Source organism: Myodes glareolus, chromosome 6, assembly GCF_982192425.1.
Source record: "Myodes glareolus chromosome 6, mMyoGla1.1, whole genome shotgun sequence".
In the NCBI taxonomy this organism is placed as follows: Eukaryota; Metazoa; Chordata; class Mammalia; order Rodentia; family Cricetidae; genus Myodes; species Myodes glareolus.
The window spans coordinates 16407177-16427092 of record NC_142031.1 but is presented as its reverse complement, the minus strand read 5'-3'; the positions used below and the strand labels follow the sequence as shown (position 1 = coordinate 16427092).

At 51.8% G+C, this 19916-nt stretch overlaps 1 protein-coding gene across 2 annotated transcripts in view; it reads right to left on the bottom strand.

The window, feature by feature from the left end:
* Nucleotides 1-923: 923 nt before the first annotated feature.
* The window catches only part of Vwa5b1 (von Willebrand factor A domain containing 5B1), a 52654-nt gene continuing 33661 nt past the window's right edge, over nt 924-19916 (bottom strand). For both annotated transcript variants that reach the window (XM_087906992.1, XM_087906993.1), the window contains exons 14-22: nt 19493-19683; nt 14900-15101; nt 14187-14501; nt 11454-11591; nt 7974-8108; nt 5762-5836; nt 3904-3958; nt 3029-3146; nt 924-1514 (exon numbers count right to left, since the gene is read on the bottom strand). In XM_087906992.1, coding sequence (XP_087763118.1) covers nt 1017-1514; nt 3029-3146; nt 3904-3958; nt 5762-5836; nt 7974-8108; nt 11454-11591; nt 14187-14501; nt 14900-15101; nt 19493-19683 — 1727 coding nt within the window. In that variant the 3' untranslated portion in view covers nt 924-1016. The remainder of the gene's footprint in view (nt 1515-3028; nt 3147-3903; nt 3959-5761; nt 5837-7973; nt 8109-11453; nt 11592-14186; nt 14502-14899; nt 15102-19492; nt 19684-19916) is intronic.

The window sequence follows — 19916 nt, the reverse complement described above, 5'->3', positions numbered from 1 at the left end:
TGTTCCGGGATTGGTGGGGGGTGGCCCATAGCTCATGCTTTAAAGTTTCATGGCCTTTCTATCCCCTCTCATCTCCAGACACATTCCAACCAAACCTGCTCTGTTGCTGCCATCACGTTTTCTCTCTGCCTGATAATGTGGTATGGCCACATCTCCACTATCCCAGAATGCAGTGCACACAGAGGCACTCTAGCCCCTCTGTACCAATGGATGGAGTCACTTTATCCAATAGAGGAAGGCATGGAAATAAGTCTGGTTTCTTCACCGACTCCTGTGAGTTTGTCTATTCTAGACTAGTTCTGCAGACTGCAATCTACTGTTTTCACTGGACAGGAACTATTCCCGGTCGTGCCCTTCTTCTTAGACAGGAAGCCAAACTTAGTACCTATCATGCAGTACTCAACTACCAGGAAGAATTTCTTGCAAAGTCTTGGGAGGAATGGTTCTTTGGTTGGCTTCCTAGTGGAATTTGGACCCCCTGGACTGTTACCATGGAGACACAAGCCTATCCCACAATGCAATAAACAGAGGTCTTTTGGTGCCTAGAGCAAGCTTATGTTTCTGGTTGCTTATCTTTGATGGATTTTTTTATCTACCTTTTATTGGAGAGGGCATTGCTCTCTCTAGTGCACACCAACATGGGTTTTCTCCAGGGAAAACTCTCCCCCAACCCCGTGTGTGTGTGTGTGTGTGTGTGTGTGTGTGTGTGTGTGTGTTTCTCTTGCCATACCCCAGTAGCAGCAAGTTCTGGAGCTTGAAGGTCTGAATGGAAGAAATATTGAAGCCATTTAAAAATCTAGTAAACAGCCTTCTCTCACCCTCCTGTTTCGCAGATGGGCAACGAAGGCCCTGATGGGACAGTGACTTATCTAAAGTTAGTAGGTGGTAGCAAGGTTGGAAATGAATTCAGGCCCACCCACTGCCAGTGTGCAAGGCTTTTTCTAGGAACACTATATTGGCTACACTTTCAAAAAGTTTCCCTACCAACCCAAATGGCCCGTCCCTCTCCCCCTCCCCTACACATAATTGGGGTTGTAACAGAGCATATTGAACTCCAGGTTCTCATCCCAGTGTCTCAGGAGCACAAACAGCTGGCGAGCGGTGGCCTTGAGTGTGTTTGCCGTGCAGCCCTCAGGCACCTTCTGCTGCTCCAGCCACGAGCTGGCCTTAGCAGCGACCAGCTCCCACTCGATGAAGTAGGAAGCCGAGCTGTGTTCCAGCCATGCGAGTGCCACCACGGTGGCCCACAGCTTTCCCGTGTGCTCCAACAGTGCGCCTGGCTCCAGGTCTGGGCTGCCTTCAGCTTCGGCCTCCAGGGGGTCTTCGTAGGGTGGGGATGGAGACAACAGACTGTGCTGTGGACTCTGGCTCTTCGAATTGCGCCGGCGGGTGGCGAGGGACATTCGGAGGCAGATGAAGGGTGAGGTCCACTTGAGTTTCTCCATGGGGATTTGGATGGCATCGCAGAAGGCTTGGTTGAGCAGAAAGGCTCCTGAGGCCAGTTGCAGAGACACCTGTGGGCGGAGAAGCATCTCGGTGGGCTTCAAACCTCTCAGGCCATGGAGCTCCCCACCACATGAAATCCAGATCCGCATAGTCTGCTCGGTCATCTCCTCCTGCCCACTCTGCCTATTTTCAGGATGCCCCAAGTCAACAGGGCAAGGCTTCATTTTATCCTTCAGCACGGTGGGTCAATCACTCTCTAAGCTAAACTCACTATCCTGGCTCCAAACCTGTCTCTCACCCTGTGGAGGCTCTGTTTGGTCACTGGGATTGTTGAGGCCTGTCCAGCAGACTCCAGTCTGCTCACTCCTATTCCTGCATGCATGCTGGTCACTCTCTATGTCCTAACAGGCTACAGCCCACTGCCTGCCTTCTCACACATTCCCTGCCCCCCTTTCTTTCCTCCTCCACATCTGCTCATCTGTCCTGCACTCAGAGGGCCCTCCCTCCACAAAGCCTAGGAAACATATTTTCTGAAGGCCCGGACCAATTTCCCACTTACTCAGTTTTCTATTAGACTAAATCCAGTGTGTGATTTATAAAACCCTGCACCACCTTCCCCCCCTTTTTCTTTTTACTGCATTTCCACCCCTCAGCTCCATCCTCCAGATGCCAAGCTATCTCCTCTCAGGGCCTTTGGCCATGACTCCTTAAGAGTCAGGTCTTGGCTCAACCACTGCCTTCTTCGGGAGTCCGTTCTGTCAGCACCCCCGCCTCAGGCTCCAGGGCCTTACCTGTATTTCCCACCAAAGCAACCCCCCCACTTCTCCCAAGGGGTCAGATTGCCTGGTTCCTAGTCTGCCTTCCACGGGATGCTTCATCCCAGGAACTACATTTATCTAACTCCAGGTCATCTCCCCAGGATCTGCACTGAGCAGGCTCAGTTAACCCCTGCACAGCCACCATATATGTAAGTGCTCAGCTGACCTGGACTTTTGGGGATGCCAAATGATGCCACACACACACACCTGGGTATGGAGGGAGGGACACCTGAAGTGATGTACCCAAAACTGTGCCTCTCCTTCATGCGCTCCATGAACTCCCAGCTCAGGGACACTCAGAGGTGGTAGGACCTGCTCGCCTTGTTCCTTGACTCAGAGAGGCAGACTGAAGAGCCAGGCTTCTCTTCCCACCGTGGCACCCTGGGCCACCTACAGAACCACTTTTGGAGTCGGGGCATGTCCTCAGGAAGTGACTTTTACTCACCTACGAGTCATTTCAAGGCTTACTTTTATGTACTGAGAGCAGGCAAGTGGATGAGGTCGTAGGACAGTGCCAAAGTCCTGTGAATTTTTCAGGTAAGGACAGCCACGTGTAGAAAAACTTCCTGACGCGGGCACTGGCTAACATGCACACCCGGCTGCTTCCTCTGCCTTGGTGGCTGCTTGTGTGGGGAGTTCGAGGAAGCTCAGAATTTCTTTGGATAGGTGGACTGGGAGGAGGGTCCCTTCCCTTTGAAGAGGGGAAGGCATAAGCTGGGGAGGGGGCTGAGGTGGGTAGGAGGAGTCTGAGATCTGGAGCTCACCACCGGTATGTAGTCCAAGCTCTGGCTGCCCGGAGTTGGCTCTGGGGTCTTGGCCATTGATTTGCTGAGAAAACCTTTGGCAGCTCGGGTTAGCAGCCTGGGCTTGTTGAGATTCAATCTGTGTAGACAGAAACAGGTTCTCTGGTCAACCCAGCCCTCTGGTACCTGCCCAGATGCTGCTGAAAGGCAGAGCCAGAAGAACCTAACATATGGTGTTTCTCCATCTCCTCATTGACAGCCAGGGAAATGGAGGCCTGGAGAGAGGGGTATGTCCGTCCCTACCTCCTCTGTTAGCAACAATGGAGCAATGAACGGGTCGGTGTTTTTCACGGCTGTCTATGGGTACCGTGTCCAACTGAGTCCAGGGGTGGGAAGACTCCAAAGATAGTTGTGACTGTTAATACTGACAACCTGACAGGCTCGAAGATCAATGAAGAGATGACTGACTCTCTGGGCTAACTGAGGAGGAAAGACCCGCCCTAAACGTGGGCAGCACCATCCCATGTACTGGCGTTCTGGACTAAATGAAAAGGTGAAAGCGAGCTGAGCCCGAGTTCATCTCTCTCTGCGTCCTTCCTGCAGCGTGATGTGACCAGCCACCTCACGCTCCTGCTTCCATGCCTTCCCCGTGGTGTTGGACTGCACCTCTACTAGATAAGCCCAAGATACACCCTCTGGAATTTGCTTTGCGTAGGTAATATTTTCACAGCAAAGACACAAGTTGCTATTTACTGGCCTTCCAAGGTTTAAAGAGACCCAGCCCATGGTGGTGGCTCTAGGTAGCAGGGCTTTTCAGCACCCGTGGGGCGAGGCTGGCTCTGCCTTTGATGGGAAAAGGAACGAAGCATCGTGTCCTCAGAGAAAATTCCACTTACTTAGATCCAAAGAGAGTCTCAGAGGCCTTCATGGAGGACAGGTTGTGAGGAGGACCTGGAGAGTCACAGAATGACAGACTGAGGCTTGATGGTGACATGTCCTCTTAGTCACCTCCCACCTGGGGAAACAGGCTATGAGTGGGGCAGGAGTTTGCCTATGCACAGATGGCGCCAGAGTGAGAGCTGATTGCTCAGCAGCTGCACCCCAGGCGCGTGGGCAAGGGTGGCACAGGCAAGGGGCAGAGGCATGGCCAAGGGTGACACAGGTGAGGGGCAGGGGCATGGCCAAGGGTGACACAGGTGGGGGCAGGGGCATGGCCAAGGGTGACACAGGTGGGGGCAGGGGCATGGCCAAGGGTGACACAGGTGGGGGCAGGGGCATGGCCAAGGGTGACACAGGTGAGGGGCAGGGGCATGGCCAAGGGTGACACAGGTGAGGGGCAGGGGCATGGCCAAGGGTGACACAGGTGAGGGGCAGGGGCATGGCCAAGGGTGATACAGGTGGGGGCAGGGGCATGGCCAAGGGTGACACAGGTGGGGGCAGGGGCATGGCCAAGGGTGACACAGGCAAGGGGCAGAGGCATGGCCAAGGATGACACAGGTGAGGGGCAGGGGCATGGCCAAGGGTGACACAGGTGGGGGCAGGGGCATGGCCAAGGGTGACACAGGTGAGGGGCAGGGGCATGGCCAAGGGTGACACAGGTGGGGGCAGGGGCATGGCCAAGGGTGACACAGGTGTGGGCAGGGGCATGGCCAAGAGTGACACAGGTGAGGGGCAGGGGCATGGCCAAGGGTGACACAGGTGGGGGCAGGGGCATGACCAAGGGTGACACAGGCAAGGGGCAGAGGCATGGCCAAGGGTGACACAGGCGAGGGACAGGGGCATGGACAAGGATGACACAGGTGAGGGGCAGGGGCATGGCCAAGGATGACACAGGTGGGGGCAGGGGCATGGCCAAGGGTGACACAGGTAAGGGGCAGGTGCAGTGGGCAGGGTGACACAGGCAAGGGGCAGAGGCATGGCCAAGGGTGACACAGGTGAGGGGCAGGGGCATGGCCAAGGGTGACACAGGCAAGGGGCAGAGGCATGGCCAAGGATGACACAGGTGAGGGGCAGGGGCATGGCCAAGGGTGACACAGGTGGGGGCAGGGGCATGGCCAAGGGTGACACAGGTGTGGGCAGGGGCATGGCCAAGAGTGACACAGGTGAGGGGCAGGGGCATGGCCAAGGGTGACACAGGTGGGGGCAGGGGCATGACCAAGGGTGACACAGGCAAGGGGCAGAGGCATGGCCAAGGGTGACACAGGCGAGGGACAGGGGCATGGACAAGGATGACACAGGTGAGGGGCAGGGGCATGGCCAAGGATGACACAGGTGGGGGCAGGGGCATGGCCAAGGGTGACACAGGTAAGGGGGCAGGTGCAGTGGGCAGGGTGACAGAAATGGGGCAGGTGACCCTATAGGATTCTTGCAGGCAGACTCTGGCATCTTCTAGGAGACGGCTGACGGGACTGTAACAGTTTCAGACCAACGGTGCCGTTTCTGGGTTAGACACCGAGTTGACAATCCTGCTAGAGGATGCCATGCTGGGTGCAATGGGACAATGGCCTTTCAACTGGAACTCTAGGCCCAACTCTGTCACGAACTTGCTAGGTGACTTTGGGCAAACTGCTTCCCCTGGTCAAGTCTCAACTTCTTCGTTTTTAAATTGGGGGCAGTCCTCTCCATCTCTTGTGGCTGTCCTGAGACATCAGTGACGTTCTGGGAACTCTGCTGGTGCTGAGACACCTCCCTACCCCTGGTACCTTTCCTTTTCCACCAACGCAGTAAGAGATTCGGCCCCGGCTGCCTGCTTACCTTCTGCGGCTGTGTGCTTCTCGTGGGTGGGGGACAGGATCTTATTGAAGGTCGAAGCAGGGCTTTCTTCTAGGGCTGCAACAGAGGATGTCAGGGGGCCTGAACACCCTTCACCAATTCTTTCTTCCTACCATGCTGGGCTCCAAGACCTAACACCCCTACTCACTAAGCAGTGGGCTCTTGGTAAGGTCACTTTATCAGTTTACACTGTAAATTGGGGCTAAGGGGTCTTCCAGTGCCATTGGAAGGACTCAGTGAGACACCTCTCAGATAATGCTTACTGCATCACAAAGTACTCAGTGAAGCCTCAGACTACAGACCCCACAGGGAATCCAGGGCAAGCCTGGAGCAGGGGCTTCTGGGTGGGAGTCAGATTCTGGGTGCAGTGGTATCTCCCAGGTCTGTGCCCACTGAGATGTTCCTTCTAGGTCCTCAGGAGGCACCAGGACATAGCCCCGACTCATCAGAAGGCTCTGAGCCTCAGTTTCCCTGTCTGTAAAACAGACATGAGAATCATGGTCCATAACCATGCTTGCTGTGATTTAAATGAGAAGTCTCCCCCACAGGCCCATGGATTTGAACACTAAAGTTTAGGGAAGATTATGGAGTCTTTACGAGTCAAGCCTAACTGGAGGATGCACGGCACCGGGTTGGGATTTGAGGTTTTGTATTCTCACCCCACTTCCTGTTCTCTTTCTCTTTCACTGCCTGTGAGTGGATGAGACCATCATCAGCCAACTTTCTGCACCGCCCCACATCATGTTTTCCTCTGCTCTTCTGACTCCACAACGGGCTCCACCCCCCTGGAACCACCAACCACAGCGAACCCTGTCCTCCCTCGGTTGCTAGTCTCGGGGGTCTGTTATCACAGCGACAGGGGAGTCACCATGCTGAACCAAGGTGACGATTGTTGTGATTGTCCCTTCTGGGGTCAGACTGACGGGACAACCTGACAGAAGGGAGGGTCTAAGCTATAGAAAAGAGGCACGTGTCCAAACACGTTCAGCAAAGCCTCAGTCTCCCCAGATGAAGAGGGGCTCTCATTGCCACAGCACTCAGCCCAAGGGTGAGCTAGAGATGGGGTGACTGACTGACTGAAGCAACCAGGAGATGACCGCAGTGTCGCTTGATGTCACAGTTTACTGCCAAACCCGAATCCAAGCCTCGATTCCTGCACACGCTGTCACCCCGAGTGAGTCGCCTAACTTCTCCGGGGCCCATTTTTCTCCTCTCTTGACCAAGGAACAGAAAGTCTCTTGAGGTGCCTGTGAGGGGTTCATAGTAGCGAGGAGAGAGCCGAGCACAAGGGGACCTCTCAGCAAGGCCGCTCACCACCTTCAGTAGGGGCAGAGTAAGAGCTGAGGGCTGGGGATGTGGGGCCTGAACAAAGCATGGCAGGGAGGAAGAAGCTTGCCATGTCAGCGGAAGCCTCTGCCCGCTGAGGGCTGAGATGCAGAGAAGGAGCAGTTAGACGGGAAAGTTCCAGAAACTCATTGGCTGGGCTCTGCAGGTCCCCTGGGGCTGGGGACAAAAAGAGGCCAAGACATTGTCCTTAATTCTGAAGAATGGCTCTGGGTATCCAGTACTCTAGTATTTCTTTAGCTCTCTCTTCCCTCTGATGAAACATTCTTACAGTGTGGGTGGCTGACGAGACTCAGGGCATGGCCTCTGGTGTCCTCCATATGTTCAACAGAGGGCAGGGCAGGGTGTGTATAGAGGCATAGATGACAGGTGTAGAGTAGCCAGCCTGTCAATCAGCTCAAGGTCACGCCACAGTTCTCTGAGCACCAGGCAATCAGGTGAAGGCTGAAAGGATGGTGCTAGGAATCCAGAAAACAGCAGATGGTGGGACCTGGGCAGATGGAACGGCCTCTTTGCTCATCACTTGCTCCTGTTCATTAGGTTTCCCAGAACTTGGTGTCGGGGAGAAGCCACAGGCTGAAGAGCCGGCAGCTGAGGGTAAGAGGGGACACTGTACAGGAAGGCCTTGGGGAAAGGCCCTGACTGCCTTTTCCTGCTTCCTGCCTCTGTACAAAGCTGTGTACTGGAGTTATATCAAACCCCTGTGCCTACGGTAGACCCCCAGAACCCGAGAGACTTGACCTTGTCGTCTCCTTGCTTAGGGGGGTCCAAGATTGCAGATGCAGAGAGAGGGCCCTGAGGCCTTGGACGTAGGGGTGCCTGCACTTCTGGGCACAGAAATGGCATTTACCTATGGTCTGGAATTGGCTGTCTCCTGCAGCTGAGGCGTGTTCTCTAAGCATGGTCTGGGACCTTCCAACACCAGAAGACAAGCCTTTCCACTGTCGGGTCAGGTTCCGGAAGCTGACCATTCGAAGCGTGGCACCTTCGCGGAGGACAAGGAAGGTCAAGGCATCAGATGGGCGTGAACCTGTTGCTTCTTGCCCTTTTCCCAAGGTTGACAACAGCCAACCTTCAGTTAAGGCAAGCAAGGCATAACAGAAGACGAAGAGCCTTGGGGCCAGAAAGACCTGGGTTTATACTCCAGCCCATCCTGCACTAGCTGGATAGGATGTGAACTCTGAGCCTCAGTTTCCCCATCTGGAAAATGGGGATAACAATCTCTGTCACCAGGTGAATGTAATTGCTGACATACTGTGAAATGTCCCATGTCCCAGCCCCCTTCTCCTACACCGATCCTTGAAGCCCCAAGCACTGCCAATGGAAGGCAGAAGGGTGAAGCCAACTCCCTAAAGTGTACTTAGGAGGCCACATTCTCAGAGGTCATTAGCCTATCCGCTGTTTCTTAAAAATAAGATCTGTGTTTCTGGGAAGACGGCTCAGTCAGTAAAGCGTGTAAGGACTTGAGTTTGAGTCCTAGAACCCACATGAAAAAAGTTTGGCGTAGTAGTGTACACTTCTGATTCCAGTGTTGGGGAGGCAGAGGCAGGAGGATGCCTGGGACTCACCATCCGTCCACCCAGCTAGCCTATTCACTGAGCTTCCAGCCAACGAGACTGTCTCAAACAGCCCTTGAGGAACAACATTTGAGGTTGACCCCTGGCCTCTATATGTGGACACACACACGCACACACACAGCACCCATATGGTCACACATCTACAAATACACAAATAAACAGAAAATAATAGTCTTGTTGGGGAATTCATTTGGAAAAAGCTGTAGACCACAGTCTGTTCCCCAGCATCTTGATGTGAACCAACACTTTAAGGGCTCTGAGACCCCCTGCAGCAGAGAAAGCCTCAGGCTTTATTTAACCCAGGGTCCTTGAATGCTCTTCCTGACTTGATGTTTTCTATTTTTTGCACTAGACAGCTATTTACAGGCTAAGAAATAGGGGCTTTGGTTTCTTAGCTCACATATGGGGAGAGCTGGACTGGACTACAGGAGCTTTAGGGTTTGGAGTAATTATCCTGGGTCCTCCATCTCTCAGGCCGGCCACAGAATGAGAGCTGGGTGAGGGGAGAGAGGGGAGCTTCCCTAAAACAGGAGTGAAGATACAGCAGGGCCACAGCCTCTGGTCCAGCTTTGGTGGACTGGGCTGGAAATGGGGAGCTGGGAATGAGGGATCATTTTGGAAACACAGATCAGGAAAAGGGCAGGGGAGAAGAAAAAGCGGGGAGAAGAGCATGTTTGGTTTCTAAGTATCTTCCTGGAGGTCTGGTCAAGGGAAAAAAGAACTGTAGGCCTGAAGCTGTAGCTCAGGGGTACAGTGCTTGCCCAGTAAGCCAGGCCCTGGGTTCCATCCTCAGCAAGACTAGCAAACAAACAAACATAAAATAACCAAGGACAAGGCCCTGAAAATACCAAGAAAGTGAAATTCAGAAAAGAAAAACCCCAGAGTTACTAAAACAAAACAAACAAACCATGAAAAGTGTTCTACACCAGCTGTTCTCACCCGGGGGGGGGGGGTCAAGACCCCTTTGGGGGTCAGGTGACCCTTTCATAGGAGTCACTTATCAGATATCCACATTACAATTCATAACAGTAGCAAAATTACAGCTATGAAGTAGCAGTGTTAATAATTTTATGGTTGGCAGATCACCACATGAGGAACTGTATTAAAGGGTCACAGCATTAGGAGGGTTGAGAATCACTGGTCTACATAGACTCACAGACATCACAGACACACATAGACATCACAGACATACATACAAATGTCACAGATACACACAGACTTTATAGATATACACAGATTACAGACATGTACAGAAACGTCACAGACACACACAGACATCACAGATATGCACAACATCTCTCTCTCTCTCTCTCTCTCTCTCTCTCACGCACACACACACACACACATCACAGATACACACACACATCACAGACACACATAGACATCACAGACACACACAGACGTCACAGATACATGCAGACATCACATACACAGAGACATCACAGACACACACAGACATCACAGACACACACAGACATCACAGATACACGCAGACATCACAGATACATGCAGACATCACAGATACATGCAGACATCACAGACACACGCAGACATCACAGATACACGCAGACATCACACACACACACAGACATCACAGAAACATGCAGACATCACAGACACACACACAGACATCACAGATACATGCAAACATCACAGAAACACACACACACACACACACACACACACACGAGGGTCAGAGAACAACTTTCTATCCTTAAACCATGTGGGTTCCAGGAATCACACTTAGCTCCTTGGGTTTGACAGCAGACGCCTTTGTCTGCTGAGTCACCTTGCCAGTCCCTAGTTACAATACACTAAGAGACAGGATGGAGGCAAGAACACAGACTGGACCAAGCTACTGGGATTCACAGCCTAGCTCTGCCTGTCCTGCTCAGTAACCTCAGGGCATGCAACCTCCTCTGCCTCTGTGCCCCATCTGACAAATGGGGCAATAATGGAGTCCCTTCGCAGAACCTGTTATGGGGTTAGATGATCAAAAATATGCTTTAGAACATGGACTGAGTGTAAAAACAGAAGACATCCGTTCTAGGGACTGACCTAGCGGCTCTCACACTAGGCAAGCACTCTGCCATTGAGTTTTAGCTCTGGCTCTTTTCTTTACTTTTTATTTTGAGACAAGGTCTTGCTAAATTGCCCAGGCTAGCCTTTGAGTGTGTAGCCCCGATAGCCCTTGAATTGCATCCCCAGGCACCAGTCTTCTGAGTAACTAGAATGACAGGCTTTTGTTGACACGCTGGGCCCGATGGATGATGGGAGCTCCCTGCAATGGAATACACTATATTACAGATAAAGCATTTAAGCGTTCTTTCTGGGATAGGCTACTTCACACCTGTATTTTGGAAACAGTGTGTATTGGTATGTTCTAGCTCCCGTAACCTTATGTGTCACTAGATTTCTCTCCATGTAGACACCTGCCAAGAGAAATCAGAACGGCAACAGCAGGGAGGTACAAGCTCCCCTTCCTGGGTGGCTGCCACTCTGACCCATCTGTACCTAAGTTGCATCATTCCAGACATTTTGGGACTCTCTGCCATTCATTGTCCCTCCTGAGATAAACCAAATACAGTAAAGGCGTTTGCTCTTCTCTTCATTGGCCGAGCCACCTGCTGGGAGCCTTTCTGCTTTCACATGGCCTTGCACCCCTGTGTGCAGGGCTGCCCTTTCTGGCCATCTCAACCCCTCCTCAAGCCCATGGGCTGAGGGGGCTCCACCCTTGAACGTGCATGCCTTACCGGAGTTGGGGTACTTCACGACCGAGGGCAGGTACCGCCTCTTGTTTATGTCCACAGGCACGAAGGCCGTGTACTTGCTGATTATGTTGCAGGCCTTGCTGGTGTGCACAGCGTTCACCTGGTACCGGCGATTGGACCCTGGGGGAGGAAGAGTGAGGTTCATTGTTTGGGATCAGAAAGTATTGCTTGGAGACTCTAGAAGGAGACTCCATCTTTGGAATCAAATAGGTCTTGAATGTATTAAAGACATCCAGACAAAAACAAAGATCATCATTTCACAAAGAAGGATATTCTAATGTAAAAAATAAAGTCATTATCTTAGAATAAAAGATAGTCAGTTCTCTTAAGTAGCTTGTGTTATTTAAGAGGTATTCTATGTTGTCTGTATTTTGTATTTGAATCTTGTGGATGACTAATAGGGACCTTGTTACAGGGTTTCGCGGTTCCGGAATGGATGAAACCTTTGACACCACAGAGAGGATTGGACAGCTGCGGCTGGGGAGAGGCTCCACGGGTAAGAGTGCTTGCTAAGAAAGCATGAAGACATGATTTTATATCCCCAGTGGACAACTGCAAGGCTGGGTGTGGCCATGGCCACCTGTGTCCCCTGCTGGGGATGCAGGGAGAGGGAGACAGAAGGACCCAGAGGGCTCGCTGGTCAGTCAGCTTGGCCTCAAAGCCCCAAGCTTCAGGTTTGGTGAGATACTCTTGTCTCAAGGGAACAAGGTAGAGAGTGGTAGAGGGACACACCCAGTGTCCTCTTCGGACCTCGGGGATATACCTATCCAGCACTACCACTCCACTTCCGCCCGAACGCACATACACGGACACACAGACACACACACACACAGATACACAGACACACACAGACACACAGAGACACACACACAGATACACACACAGATACACAGACACACACAAATACACCCACATCCACACAGATACACAGACATACACACAGATACACACAGACACAGACACACACAGACACAGACACACAGACACAGACATATACACATAGACATACACAGATTCTCTCTCTCTCTCTCTCTCTCTCTCTCTCTCTCTCTCTCTCTCTGACTGAAAACCAGAGAAGGAGTCGATGGAGGGTCACACAGTAAGTTAATAAGGACCCAAGGTTAGGATTTAGGATGACCTGCCCTGGAAGCTGGGCCCTTTCTACCAAGTAGTGAAGCCTCCTTATGGCTTGTTGCCTTTTGGGGACTGTTCCAGAAGCCAGGGAAATGAGGGCTGGGGGAGTATTCACGGGAAGAAAAGAGTATCACACATTACCCTGAAATACAAATGAAATATAAGTCACATAGTATGCAAATGAAGCATAAACTTAGAACAAAGGAATTGTGTAACTCTTTTTGGCCCTTATCTCTGTTCTCCAAGCAAGTTTCATCCAGATCTCAATAGTCATGTTCTGGGGAAAGGTTGCCCCAGTTCCTGAACTAAATTAGCTCCTGAACCATCCCTCTTGTACATGGCTTACATTCATGTGTTTCTGAGCAGCACTTAATTAATTTTCTGTGTAATTGTTTTGATTAATGCTGGCCTCTGTTAGCCAGTGCCAGGTGCTCCTGGGAAAAGATGGGTTTGCTCTGTTCTGTGCCAACCAACCTTCGGCAGCATCTACAGGACCAAGCACCCAGCCTGATCACCAGCCGGGTCCTCAGCTGATGGTCAGGAGGTCAATGGGGCTGATGAGAGAGTGTGGGATCTCTGCTGGATCTAGGGACCTTATAGGAAAAGCTCTGCCTTAGAGGAGTTCCTATCATTGTCGGGTCTCCAGAACCAGGCACGGGACGCTGCAGGAAAGTACTGGGTGTGAGGGAGCATGGGGGTGAATGGATGTAGGAACAGAGGCAGGAGGAGAAGGAGGCAGGAAGAGAGGAGGATGGAGGAGGTCGGGGTTGAGGAAGGGGGCACCTCAGGTTGAGGATAGAGTCTTAAGCGCCATTAAATGTGTGGGGGAAAGGTATGCTGGAGTGTAGGCCCCTCAAGACAGCTAATGGCAGGCAGGTAGCCTTGGCCACTGCAGGGATGTTGGGAGGTGGTAAGTGATGGAGGCAGGGGAGGAAGAATTAATAGTGGAGCCTTGAGCAGAATGGGGATCCTCCACCTCTCTGCTTCTAAGAGAGGGCAGGGTATGCAGTGTGGGGCTTCCACGAGAGAATGGGTGGATCTAGGAAGCAGAGCACTGTGCCCCCGTGGGCAGACTTCGAGGCTGTGGAAGGGGTTTTATGAAGGACAGGGATGAACTCTTTTTTGAGGGGGAGTGTGGGTTTGGCTTTAGGATGTGCCGTAAAGAGGGGTGGGCATACACATACACAGCATGGTGGGCAGGGCACTAGGAGATTAGAGGGAGTTCCATGTGGTATGGACAAAGCTTTGGTAAGAGGTGGGGTGGGCATTCAGGCATGGGAGGGGACACTGGGGGGCATTGCTCGGTTAGATGATTAACCTAGGGAAACGGCTGAGTTACTGGGACTCCTAGAGCAAAGGCTTTGAGGGCTTTGGGGTGTGGGCAGATCTCTGAAGACTAAGGAGGGGGATCTTGGGCAGTTGATGGGATACTAGCTGTTAGAGGGCAGGCTTTGGGCTGTGGGCGGGGCTTTGGGAAAGGATGGGGTGGGCCTGGGGTAGTGAGTGGGTGGGGTTCCGCGATTCTAAACCGCTGGCTTCTGGTAGGGAATACGGGCCCCCTCCTCAATCCTGGGTGCTCACCCAGCTCGATCTCGTCCTCACGCTCCGCCAGCTGCTCAAAGTCACGGATGATGGCGCGCGCTGCCAGGTGGTGGAAGGTCTCGCTCCACATGTCGGCATCCTGATCGTCCTCCCTCTGCAGGGCAGGCGGTTCCAGCTCAAAGCTCACCTCCCACTGCAGACGCTGGTTGTCGCACAGGCCTTTGACCAAGGCCTTCCCCTGTACAGGGCCTGGGGTGGCAGGCCTGCAGGGACTGACTTGCTCCTCTGACTCAGCCATGGGCTCCCAGTCTGAGGATGGCTCGGTTTCAAAGGTGGAGGGGTGATGGGGTGGCTCTGTGGGGGGAGGGACAGGAGGGCTGAGTCTGAGGCCAGAGACAGGGAGCCACCCACAAAAGACATCTCCCTTCCCCAGTGGCAGTCACTTCTAGAAAACACAAAGCTAGCCTCCCCTCCCTTAAGAAGTTGAGGACAGCTTTCTAGTGGACTGGTGCTGCACAGGTGGCCTGGGTTTGTCCCAGAGAGGAACAGACAGATCCACCTTTCAGGAAGTTTGTCCCTGAGGGGCTGGATAGATGGAGTCAGGTTGTGTGGAGAAGGTGGGACTAGAAAGCAAGAATTTGTTCTCAGAGCAAGAGTTTCACAAAGACACAGAGGCAGCCATTGGTCCTCTGACCCTGTCACCTGAAATTGGGCCTTTCTGTCCCCTTGAGTCTCGGACCTTGGACACTTACCCAGATCCTCAGAGCTTCGGCTGTCAGGGGCAGACTTAGGGCTGGGACCAGGGTCCAGCTCCTTCATAGGATTCCAGGCCTGGGGCTCCTGGCCAGAGAGCAGCAAGGACTGGCAGCCTTGGGGCAGTAGGGAGGGCCTGCGGGCCCCTGGGCCGCGAAGTCTGGGGCCCTGGCTCAGGTCATGGCCACTGCTGAGTAAGGGCTAAGAAAGGTAAGGGGGGTGGAGGGGAGGAAGGGTGATACAAATGGAGGAGGGGGAATGGGAGGAGGGAGGCAAGAGAAGTAGGAAGGGCGCAGAGGGAGAGAAAGATGCCAAGGTGCAAGAGGCGGAGGAAGAGGGGAATGGCAAGGAAGGGAATGGGGATGGAGATGGGAGGAGGAAGAAGAGGAGGAAGGAGGAGGAAGGGGGAAGGAGGAAAAATGAAGAAAGAGGTGAAGCCCATGGTGGCTGGTGGCTTGAACCTTCTTCTTCTGCCCCCCCAAGCGCTCTCTCTCTCTCTCTCTCTCTCTCTCTCTCCTCTCTCTCCTCTCTCTCTCTCCTCTCTCTCTCTCTCTCTCTCTCTCTCTCTCTCTCTCTGCCCCACAGAACTTCCCAGGGTTGTCCTCCCAGGGACCCGGGACTCATGGCTGAGTCTCCACCACCCATGAGAAACAGAACCCAGAAAACTCCCAGGCCGTGGGTCAACTCCAATGCGCAGAGAACCCTGTGCCATGGAAATTCCAAACCCACTTTCCTTTTTGGCATAAAGCTTCAAACCTTTTTTGTGTGTAGTTAAAATTGCCAGCCCCTTCCCTTATGTCTCCCCATATGCTGTGCTTAAAAGGTCTTTCCCACCCCCCACAAAAATCTTCTAGAAGTTTTGTTATTTTTGTTTGTGTGTGTTTAAGTCGTTGATTCATATGCAATTTATTTTCCCATAAGGCGAGAGAAGCCAGCTTTTACTTGGATTTTCCCAAATGGTGCAGATCTCAGCACTGTTTACGGAACACAGTGGGCTCTCTGTGGCTTATCAATTTGCTACACTAACTACTCTTACAAAACTTGTATGTTTGGCGTTGTTTACGGGCTTTTTGGTCTGTTTTGATTTTCATCTATCTGTTCTTGGGCTTGGTATAAACAAGCATCTGAAAGCCAAGGGGTAGATGGGAAATACCCTTGCAACACGTGTGATGGAGTCCTTTCTTTCCTTTCTTCTTCCTTCCTTCCTTCCTTCCTTCCTTCTTTCTTTTCTTCTTTTTTTTCTCTCTCTCTCTCGCTTTCTTTCTTTCTTTCTTTCTGGAAATGCTCTTGGTATTTCTTGGGTTTCCTGAGAATTCAGGATCCTCTAGGCTAGGCCCCACCCAACCCCTGACTTCTGTAAATGCATGTGTTTGTTAAAAAATGCACTTTCATTTCCTTACCATGTGTGTTTGTGTGTGAAGTCATGCCACTGAGCATATGTGGTCAGAGGACACACAATGGGACTCAGGGATCATGACAGGACAGCACATCAGGCTGATGTGACCCCAGAGAACTGCACCCCAGTGCCAGGTAACTTTAGCCTTGGACCAGGGCTGCTCTGATTTGCATGACAGAGACTGACTATACGCCTGGATGGTATCCATGGTGACTCATGCTAAGATCCTAGCATCATTCACCAGTCAATCAGAACTGCCCTCCTCCTCATGACACAAACTATCTGCTCAGAAGCTTCACACAAGGAGACTTCTTCCAAACACAGGAAGACACCCCATCCCCTTGCCTAGTGCATCATTGCCCTAAGGGGCAGGTGGCACTGTACCTACTGCCCAGCCCATTTGCCCTCTTCCAGTGTACTCAGTAAACAATTGTCCTTACCTGGGTCTGTAAAAGAAAAAAAAATCACATATAATTGGAGGGAAAAGACAAAATTAGAATAGTGAGGGTGTTCATCCACAGCGGTGTGAATCGAATACACCAGTAAGTGAAGCAGGCGTATCTAGAGCCATGGCAGTTAAAAAAAAGCTACCTTTGTCCATATTGGAGATCGGTAAATATCTAAATGTTTGGTCGCGATGCGGCAGGGTCTCTTATGGATGATAATTGGGAGTGGCGGGGGTACAAACTGGGACCATGGGCTGCCTATCACCAGCTGAAATCCATGGGATACCTGAGACAGCAATTTTATGTTTACAGATTCAACCTTGTGGAAATCATTGGGGGTGCCAGGGTCTCTGGCCAAGCCTTGTGTATGTATTTGTTGCAGTGTTGATAATCTGAGTAGAGGTGGCAATGCCTTTAACCTTATCACTTAGGAGGCAAGGAAAGCAGGCCTCTGTGAGTCTGAAGCCAGCTTGGTCTACACAGTGAGTTCCAGGCCAGCCGGTGGCACCCTGACTTAAAAAAAAAAAAACCTTCTGGAAACTACATCTCTGTTAGTATGGAAGAGTGAGTTATAGTATATCCATGTAATGGAGGACCTCACAATACTGAATAGAAAGATTTCCTCACACTCCTGTGAGAAGGTAGTTGAGAAAAATTACCTTAAATATTGCATTATGACAGATCTGTATCTCAGTGGTAACAAAGAGTAAAGTTGGCGATTGTCAGCCTCAGAGAATTGTTCAACCAAAAGAGTGATTTTACTGTATACAAACATGAATCCGGAAGCCATTAAGAGAGTCAGCGAGATGTCTCGGCTGGCAGAGCTACTTGCCACCAACCCTAACACCCAGAGTTTGACTCCTAGACATTCTCCCTCTAACCTCCACATGGGAGCAGACGCATGCACGCCCACTCGCCCACCCAAATGTGTACACAGCGGAAACAAATGTGATAAAAATGTATTTTTAAAAAGCACCGAGGCACTATGTTGGGGGGAGTTTGCATAAGCAGCTATTAAAATATGCCTGCGCTCTGCGTATACGTGTGTGCACATGGTATTTCTAGAAAGACGTACTCAGAACCAAGTGCGCGTTGGTGTTGGGAGGAAGACTTTATTTGTACTTTATACCCAGCGGAACCGTTTGAAAGGTTTAATCCCAAATGTGGTGTAGTTCGGATGACTTTTGTGAGGGGAGAATACTAAGCTAAAATGAATTTCCAGTTTCTTAGACCATACATATGACCTGGCTGGAGAACAAGATGAGAAGACAAAACCCCTTAGCAGGCGTCATGTAATTTGGGGGGATATCAGTAAACCTCGGGGGTCTCTTCACACTATTAAGTATGCATTTTTATTGACACGTGCCTCCCACAAAAGGGCTGTCTTCCTGTCTCTATGGTTCGAAGCATGGAAAGAAAGGAGAGTGGCCACCTTTAGGGTACCTCTGGGAGGGTAGGTGCCCAGTTATGACTCCCTCACTCCTCCACTGAGATATTCTCTCCTGACCTCACCACCACCCATACTGGGTCAGAGAGAAATGGACTCTGCTACAGTTTCCATGGTAACAGAAGCATCTACCGGCTAACTTTTCCCCAGCCAGAGACTCTGGGGAATCTTCATACATGGAGTGGAGTGCCGGGGAGAGACACGATCTCCCCAGAAAGTCAGGAGAGGAGAAAGAGACGGAACTGGATGGGAGGAAGAAAAGAATTAGCTTGCCTGGAGCACTCAGTGAGTAGAGCTGCCATCGAGGAACACAGGCTACAGCCAGGCATTGGGCCGGTACTGGACCCTGCATCCCCTAAAGCCTGGAAGCCTCCTCCGTCTGGGGTCTGCTTCCACTCTGTATCCACTAGCGGATGGTGGGTCACCATCTACACTCACCCCATCTTAGGCAGTGGGGCTCAGAGGGGTTCAGAAATGTATAAGAGGAACGCCTAACTCTGAGACTATCGCGTACCAAGTACATTGAGGGTCCCTGGAGAAGCCTGGAGAGTCCCCAGGGGCCAGGTGGTGTGTGGCCCGTGCATATGTCGAGATTGGGAGAGAACGTGGCGGGGAAGTGGGAAGCTGCTTGGGCCCACATGCTTAGGACAAATGAATTCTGTCCTGAAGAGAATTCTTAAGTCATGATGTGGTTTGGCATAGCGGTCTCAAGTAGATGGATGTATCCCCCTGACCCCAGAGATATTCTATCATGTCCAGGACCAGCCCCTACGGCAGAGCCTTGACAGCAATGATGCTGTGGTTGTTGAGGGATGACCTAACAGGACACTGGTCACCTTTCCTGTGGTGGCCCAGTCATGGAAGGACCAGCAGGGTGAAGGAGGAAAGCAAGAATCCAGGGCCAGGGTGTCCTGGTCAAATCCACTGTGTGGTTCTGGGTAAGTTGGCTCCCTTCTCTGACCTTCAGTTGCCACATCTGTACCAAGTGAGGGTGGATGGTCTCCAAACTCCCTCCTCTCCCAGGTATCATAAAACTTAATGAGAGGTGTCCTGTGCCAATGGGAAGTGCTGTGTACAGGGCTCGGACAAGCTCACCAAGCCAGAGATGACCAGTCTGAGGGGTCATCGATGTATATGAAAACTAACATCAACAGGAAGCTTGGCCTTAGTTGGATCTGGATTCTGCATTCTACCCGATACTCCGTGTTCTTGTGTTGATAAACGCTCCATCTTTGTTGTTTTGTGTTAGCCAGAGCCAAACCAAACTCCTCTCAGCCCCTCCCACCCAGCCCTGCTTAGGTACCTGCAGATCAATACGCCACCGCTGGTTCTCTGAGCTGCTCTGACTGGCAAGGTCCTGCACCTTGGCTTTTCGCAGTGGGTGTCTCTTGGCAATCCCAGTGGGGTCGCTGGCTGTGGTGGGCCTTGGGCTGGTCTTCTGGCTAGAGATCTGGTTGGTGCTGTACGCCCTCCGTCGCCGGGAGACATCCAGACCTGGACAAGGGTAGTAAGAGGGGGTGTTATCAGGGTGGAGGGTAGCGGGGAAAGAAAGGGATTAACATGCCACTTTCCTGTTTGAAATGTCTTAAGTTCCCGTTTTCTTACAGAAATACGTGCACGTGTCTCAGTTAGCATCCAAAGCCTGGCCAGGTCTGGTCCTGGTCTAGCTTCTCATAACTGTTCCCTCTGTCCTCTCTGTCCTCTTCCTCATGTATGTGTGTGCTCTC